Source organism: Penaeus monodon, chromosome 41 (assembly GCF_015228065.2).
Source record: "Penaeus monodon isolate SGIC_2016 chromosome 41, NSTDA_Pmon_1, whole genome shotgun sequence".
NCBI lineage: Eukaryota > Metazoa > Arthropoda > Malacostraca > Decapoda > Penaeidae > Penaeus > Penaeus monodon.
Window position 1 is genome coordinate 14,364,150 of NC_051426.1, and position 7,500 is coordinate 14,371,649.

At 34.3% G+C, this 7,500-nt stretch overlaps 1 protein-coding gene across 1 annotated transcript in view; it reads right to left on the reverse strand.

Annotated features, from left to right (window-relative positions):
• Nucleotides 1-7,500, reverse strand: part of LOC119598330 (tyrosine-protein phosphatase non-receptor type 14-like) — a 35,225-nt gene that overhangs the window by 15,323 nt on the left and 12,402 nt on the right. Inside the window, exons 5-15 of the mRNA XM_037947986.1 lie at nucleotides 6,461-6,558; nucleotides 6,127-6,197; nucleotides 5,428-5,583; nucleotides 5,018-5,106; nucleotides 4,009-4,144; nucleotides 3,393-3,536; nucleotides 2,980-3,093; nucleotides 2,166-2,297; nucleotides 1,537-1,754; nucleotides 1,157-1,317; nucleotides 217-346 (exon numbers count right to left, since the gene is read on the reverse strand). Of these exons, the coding sequence (XP_037803914.1) occupies nucleotides 217-346; nucleotides 1,157-1,317; nucleotides 1,537-1,754; nucleotides 2,166-2,297; nucleotides 2,980-3,093; nucleotides 3,393-3,536; nucleotides 4,009-4,144; nucleotides 5,018-5,106; nucleotides 5,428-5,583; nucleotides 6,127-6,197; nucleotides 6,461-6,558 (1,449 nt within the window). The remainder of the gene's footprint in view (nucleotides 1-216; nucleotides 347-1,156; nucleotides 1,318-1,536; nucleotides 1,755-2,165; nucleotides 2,298-2,979; nucleotides 3,094-3,392; nucleotides 3,537-4,008; nucleotides 4,145-5,017; nucleotides 5,107-5,427; nucleotides 5,584-6,126; nucleotides 6,198-6,460; nucleotides 6,559-7,500) is intronic.

The following is a 7,500-nucleotide window of genomic DNA, read 5'->3' on the forward strand; positions in this document are numbered from 1 at the left end:
GAGAGAGAGATAGGGAAGGAGGGAGGGAGGGTTGGGGGAGACAGGGGGGGAGAGAAGGGGGAGAGAGAGGAGAGGAGAGGAGAGGAGAGGAGAGGAGAGAGAAAGGAGGAGATGCAGGAGGGGAAAACAGATGAATACTAGATCCTAAAAATAATAATAATAATAATCTAAAGAAAATACTACTAACAATATCATAATAATAATAATAATAATTACCTGTAGGTGTTGTGCAGTGGACCAGGCATGAGTATTCCTGCCGACCTACTCAGGTGTGGCATGGGGGGGTCTGGGTACATGGACAGGTCAGTGTAACCTTTGTAATGGCTGTAGGTCCCCACACCGCTGGCTGCAAACAAGGAAATTGAAAAGAAAAAATAAATTAGACTAGGCCTTTTGTATTTATTATTATCAATGGTATTATCATTTTAATCATCTGTTGTACAGTACATACATATTGGCTCCTACATGCACATGCACACGCACACGCACACGCACACACACACACAAGCAGGTGAACACCCCCTCCAACAATAAGAGTAAAAGTAAAATTGATACACTAAAAGGAAATGAAAGCCTTTACTCAAATCTAAGAGCCATTTACACTCATCAGCACACAATAAATGTACAGACTAACTAATTGTACATATATTTAAACTGATAGCAGATTTGCCATGAAGTTTTTGAGTGACAACTAACATTTTGTCATTAACGTTTAGGTTACTCAACACATATTAGCAATTATCCACTTGACCTTGATATTAAGACTGTTTACCAAAAGCAAACTTAATATCAGTGATAAGATATAATCAAGCACATTAAATATTTTGCCTCACAAGAAAAATATATCCTTCTATGGTTTTAGTGTTCTATATTCCTTCTAATATACAAGGGTTCACCTAAATCATTGTCTATACAATCAATTATCTTAGCTGTAAAAACTTTGATTGAAAAACAATCACCTACTATACCAAAATCTCTTTTACCCACTTTTCATCATCATCATCTTCCATTTCCCCTTTTTCTCTTTCTTAACTATCTCTTTAACCCTTTTCACCATCACCCATTTCTCCTTTTTCTTCTTCTACACTACCAATGCCAGATGGCAAGCAACCTTCCACAGCACAGCATAACCAACAAAAACCCTCCCAGCACATACATTCCTGAGTGGGGCCTTCCAACACATGTCTGTTTGAGATCTCGGGCTGGGATGAGTAGAGCATTGTGGCACGGATGTTGGCTGGATTGACCCCAGGCCCATATTTTTGTACTAGAGCTTGTTCGTAGTCGGGAGCAGGTCGATACTGCGGGAGAAGTGTTCTGGAGAGATAGGGGGGGGGGGGAGAAATGAGTAGTTGGAAGAATATGGCTGATTTCCATTAGAGTATACTGCATTTTATTTCATAAAGCACAATTCTATCTCTGTATGTTTTCCATTTCTGTTATTTAAAAAAATAGTATTTTCAACCATCATTAGTTACAAATGACATGCAACTCTTAAAATGAACTAACTGTATGTTACTATATTATTCACAATACCTTCTGAAACTGCCTCTCGTGGAAGGAAGACTGAGATTGGAAGAATACAGAGCCACTTGCTGACCAGTTGCATCATGGTGTTGCTGTTGGCTTGGCTGTGTTTGCTGCTGCTGAGGAGGCTGTGGTTGTGGCTGTTGTGGGGGTGGCTGCTGTTGCGACTGCTGCTGCTGCTGCATGGCTGACGTCTGTGAAACCTGGCCATGGGAAGCCAGTACAACCTTTGGGAGACAGGTTTAGCTAATTAGTCACTGATACCACAGGTAATGCAATAAAGTAAAGAAAAAAGAAACACAAATAGCTGATTATCTACTGGGGATTATGAGACAAAAACAAAAGCAAACAAATAATCTATTATACATATCATATATATACCTGTAAAATAATAAAAATAATCAATAATAATAATAAGTTTAATAATAACAGTAATACTACTATTAATGAAAATAATAACAAGAAGAAGAATATTTAAATCAATAAAATAATAATAACAATAACAATAATAATAATAATAATAATAATAATAATAATAATAATAATAACCTCCATTCCATCATGTCACTTCTAACGATGAGGACCTCAAGTTTATCAAAACCTCAAAGCACTGGGTGGCAGCAGAAAACCAAACTCACCGGGTTTTGTGGGTGATGGAGGGAGTTGAGGGAGTACGCCGACTGTGACAGCATCCCATAAGAAGGGTCGCTGATCATCTGAGAGCTGGAGGACTCAAGGGCACTGCTAAGATGACCCCCAGCATCACCAGACTGGCAGACAAATATGAGAAAGCCATTAGAAAGCGAAAAGAAACTGAGATAGATATGTATTTGCATATACCATACACTGCATATATAGAGAGACTTGCCGAGTTCTCTATCCATGTACATTTGTAAGTAAATAAAGACAGATAAAATAATTTCCATAAAGATAAATCCATATCCAATTTTCTTTCCAGAATATAAATAAACATAGATGAATAAAGTAGGCATCTAGTTTATAAGAAAATTTTCAGAGGCAATCATTAACAACATTAATACTTACAGTAATAGTAATAACAATAATAATAACAATATTCATTACTCATAAAATAACAATCATTAATAATAATAATAATAATAATAATAATAATAATAATGATGATGATGATGATGATGATGATGATGATGATGATGATGATGATGATGATGATGATGATGATGATGATGATGATGATGATGATGATGATGATGATGATGATGATGATGATGATGATGATAATAATAATAATAATAATAATAATAATAATAATAATAACAATAATAATAATAATAACAATAATAACAACAATAATAATACCATCACCATTAGTTAATAATAATAATAAACATAAAAAACTAATAACTATCATAACAATAGCACTAAAAAATAATTAATAAAAAAAAGAAAAGAAAAACAGTAAGAAGAACCCACTTGCTGTATATAGGAGAGCTCGAACTGCGGCAGCGTATTTGAATAGGTGGTCATGGCTCCCTGGTCCCCCGAGCTCTGCATTGTCAGCTCCCCCATACCTCCTCTACCATCCACCTGGTGCAGAAATGGTCAATAAAATGCTGGAGGAATTTAAAAAGCTATGACGAAATTTAAGGAGGTCTGAACAAATATTTGTTTATAAACTCGTTGATTAATATATCACATTCCAAATTATAAAATTAATTACAAATGAACGATCACTTTAAAAAATCAAATAAGGCACAAAACATACTTAAAGTTGAAAACAAACAATTTATAAAGTCACAAAAGAGATACAAAGTGGACTCTTTCTAAAATGGAAATGTGAAAATAAAAAACAATTAAAAATAAAAAAAGAAAAACAACTGTTCTACCATTTCATGCGAGGCATTAAGGTGCTGTGAGTGGTGGAGTTGCGCTGTCATCACAGAGCTCTGCAGGTCTGGGATAGCTAGGCTGCGTGTTTCTGCAGCTGAGCTGCCCTCAAGCATCTCCTGCTTTCGCTTGTAAAACGTGTGCTGGATTGAAAATGAATGAATTAGTTACTCATAATAACAGTAATACAGAATACATAAATCAGGTAATCTCACTGTAATAAATAATAAAAACCTAAAACCTAAGAAAAAATAATAATAATAATAATAAAATAAAAAATAAAAGCTAAAATAATGAATATAAATAAAAACTTAAATCTAAAAATAATAATCATAATCACAACCACTGAAGATAATAATCATAATATCTACTATAAAATCTAAATCATCATCTTTCCAATAATTTATGCAAGTTAAATTTTGGTATTTCACATTAAGCCTACCAAAATATTTTGTTTAAGTAATAAGGCTAATCATAAAATTTAACTAAAAATAATTAGCAGTCTATTAAGTCGACTTCCAAAAACACCTGCTCATTGATGTAGTGATTTCACTTCTTTCAACAAAGGTAATTCACATGAACTAATACCTTTTACAATTACTCTTAATCTCATACCTGCTTGACACACATTTTCCACACATATTTGGCTGCATCTGGCTCATCAAAAGTGAAGTGAACCGTCTCATCTGTGCGCTGGCACTCAATGCCAAATGTTCGTTTGTTGTTCACTAAATTGGTGATGTCATTCCATCTGCAAAATGCATTAAATAAATTGATGTGAGTCATATTGTCAAACAAGAAAGCACAAACACGACATGCAAACTAACAAACAAACAAACAAAAAACACCCCTTACTCTTATTCCCACTCTCTCAAGAACATAGCTACACACATACAAATACAAGATATAACCATACAGTATCAAGCATTTCAATCAATAAACAGAACTGTATCCGAGCCAAGTATAAGCACTACTATAATACAGTGTCTGAAGAACTGCTGTGTGATATCTTGAGTCTGCTTACAAATCAATTCACGAAAGAGATATGGCTATTCAGCAAGAAGTAAAGAAGAAGAAAAAAGAAGAAAAGACAAAGAACATCAATGGAGAAGAAAAGGATGAAAAAAAAAGAAAAGAAGAGAAAGAAAAGGAATAGAAGAAAGGAATAATATAAAGAAAAAAACACAAAAGAGGAGAACAAAAGTATAAGCAAAGAGGAAAAGAAGATATGAAGATGAAAAAGAAGGGGAAAATGCAAGTAGTAGTAGGACATGAAAAGAAGAAGAAAGAAGACAGAAGAAGAAGAAGAAAATAGGAAAAATGGAATAAAAGGACAAAAAAAGGAAGAAAAGAGGTAAGGAAGAAGTAAAGAAAAATAAGAAAAGGAGAAAGAAGAAAAAAATAAATAAAAAGGAGTAATAAAAAGAAGAAGAGAAAAAGGAAGAGGAAGAAGAAAAAGAAAGATGAGATAAAGGAAAAGAAAAGAAGAGGAAAAAGAAAAGGAGAGGCAGAAGAAAAGAAGAGGAAGAAGAAGAGGAGAGGCAGAAGAAGAAAAAAAAAATAGAAGAAAAGAAAAGAAAGAAGAAGAAGAAAAAGAAGAAGACGATGTCAACTCTCCACTTGCCTGTAAAAGAACTGCGTGTGTCCTGAGGCTGGCCGTACCACAATGCCGATGAGAGAGGTCCCCAGGTACACCTCACTGCCACGTTCATCCTGCATGAGAAAGTATTGCAAGCTTGAGTATTACAATGGTTTACAACCAGTATTGATATATGTGTATAAGTGTAAATCAAGATCTGAATGAATGCAAATACAAAACAACATGAAACACATTGACAATCCACAATCAAGTGTCCAAACGATAATGAAACAAAGACAAAGAAAATGAGGAAAAAAAAAATAAAAAGAAGCAAAGATAAGAAAAAAGATGAATTAAAATAAAAAAAATCACACACCACAGAAAAGAAAAAGAAAAAAGAAAAAAAGAAAAAAAGGAAAAAAATCAACGGCCCACCCCGTCCCTCTGCCACTCACCCGTGCCATAAAGGTTTCCTGACCGTAGCCATCGAGTCTCTGAGCCTCTAGGATGTAGTACGTCTCAGCCAGGGCCTGCGCAAGGCTCTGGAGGGAGGAATACTGCCACACAACGGCCTCCAGGAGTGCCGCCACTTCACCTTCGCTAACCACCTGCTGCTTGGGGGAAGGGATTGGCAGGTTTGTATCGTGACTTAAAAATAACAAGCAGATAAAGGACGTGAAAATAAAAATAAAAATGAATAACCAACATCAGAAAAACTGTCAAGCTGGTAAGTAACAAAAATTACAATTACATAGAAAATCACAAAATAGCAATCAACAGATAAATAATATAGATATAACAATAAAAACCAATATTCATGTCTTATCATAGAAGAGGTACTCAGACTTAGAATCTTATTTTGAGTTCTGTTTCAACCACAGAAACAATGTTGCTCAAAATCTGTTTTCACATAAAGTTCAAAATTTATCAGTCCTTACAACAAAAATATCTGAATACTTAAAGGAAATTAGCATATAACAATTATTTAAAAATACGTAAATAACAGGTAAAGGAAAACCTAAGATATCACAATATCCATTAAGATAAAATATAACAAAATATAATAATAATAAATCTTTAAACAAAAATAATACCAACAAAGATGATAAATGCATAAATAAAAAAAGGCAAACCAGAAATATATTAGCACAAACCTTGGGGAACAGCATGAAATCCTTGAGGTATTCAGCTGTATGTCGGTCTGGCTGGTGGTCCCCAAACTCAGCTGCCCAGGGGAGATAACTGCATTATTATCAATGGTAATGAGAGTGCTAGATGGAACACTCTGTGCCTGTGTTTGTGGTTTCTACTTTAACTTGAAGTGAATGATATTACGTGCAAAAATAATAAATTGAAATTATTTAATAATAATAATAATAATAATAATAATAATAATAATAATAATAATAATTTTTAAAAAAGGAAACCGACTCAAAAACACCAAAGGGAAGCACAAACTACACACTGAGAAGCAACTCTATATTTCACCTTGGAGACTGTAGGATGCCAGGAGGACAGCCTGCTCGTGGTTGCACCGCAGTTTGCCCTCCAGTACGTCCTGCTTGACTTGTAAGAAGTAATGGGATCTGCAGAAAAGAGAATTGCTTCTATTAGGGTCTTTCTACTGTAAAACAAAAGGTGGGTATAATCAATTTCTAATTTTTCTGTTCTTTGTAATATATTCCCTTTCATATGTGAGAACACTAAGGTCACTGCTCAGTTCAAAACATCATGATCAAATTTCATTTCTTATTGTGGCTGTTCATAAATACATATATGCACACACACATATATACATATATATGTGTGTGTGCGTGTGCATGTGCGTGTGCGTGTGCATGTGCAAGTGTTTGTGCATGTATTCACTTATTTATTTACATATCAACCATTTGACAAAATCAGCCAAAAGCCACTAATAATACAAAGGGCACATTTCAAATGTCCACATTTTACTTACTACATATATAATACTTTGACTTCCAACTGGATTGTTTGCACCAGATTTTGCCACTGTTGCATCAGGTTCAGATGTCCTAATGTACTGATAGCCTGTGATCCCAAAAGACTCACACACACAGCATTTGATAATTACCTTTAAAAATAGCTATGTAGCAATGGCTTTTGTCTTTATGCACAAGTATGGTCATTGCTCTATGTAGCCACTACAGTTGCTTTCTCTACAGCCATAATAATTACCTTGCTATTATAATATCCTTAAAACAGGTTCATTATCCTGTAACTACCCATATATATAGCTACATTAATTACTTATGCAGTCAAAATCATTAAATTTGCGAAATCAAAATATTTACCAGGCAGAGTCAAAATACAGTAATCACTAATACCTAAAACGACAACAATTATATTCAATGTTGAGTTCACTGTAGTATTGTTTTGTGAAATGTATCTGCACATAGATTGTTCCATGGCTACAAAGGAGTTAATCAGCAGACTTTGTGCTGTTCATTATAGAACTTTTGAAAAACAAGGAAAAGGGTAAACAGGCAAGACAGATAGTACTCACTACT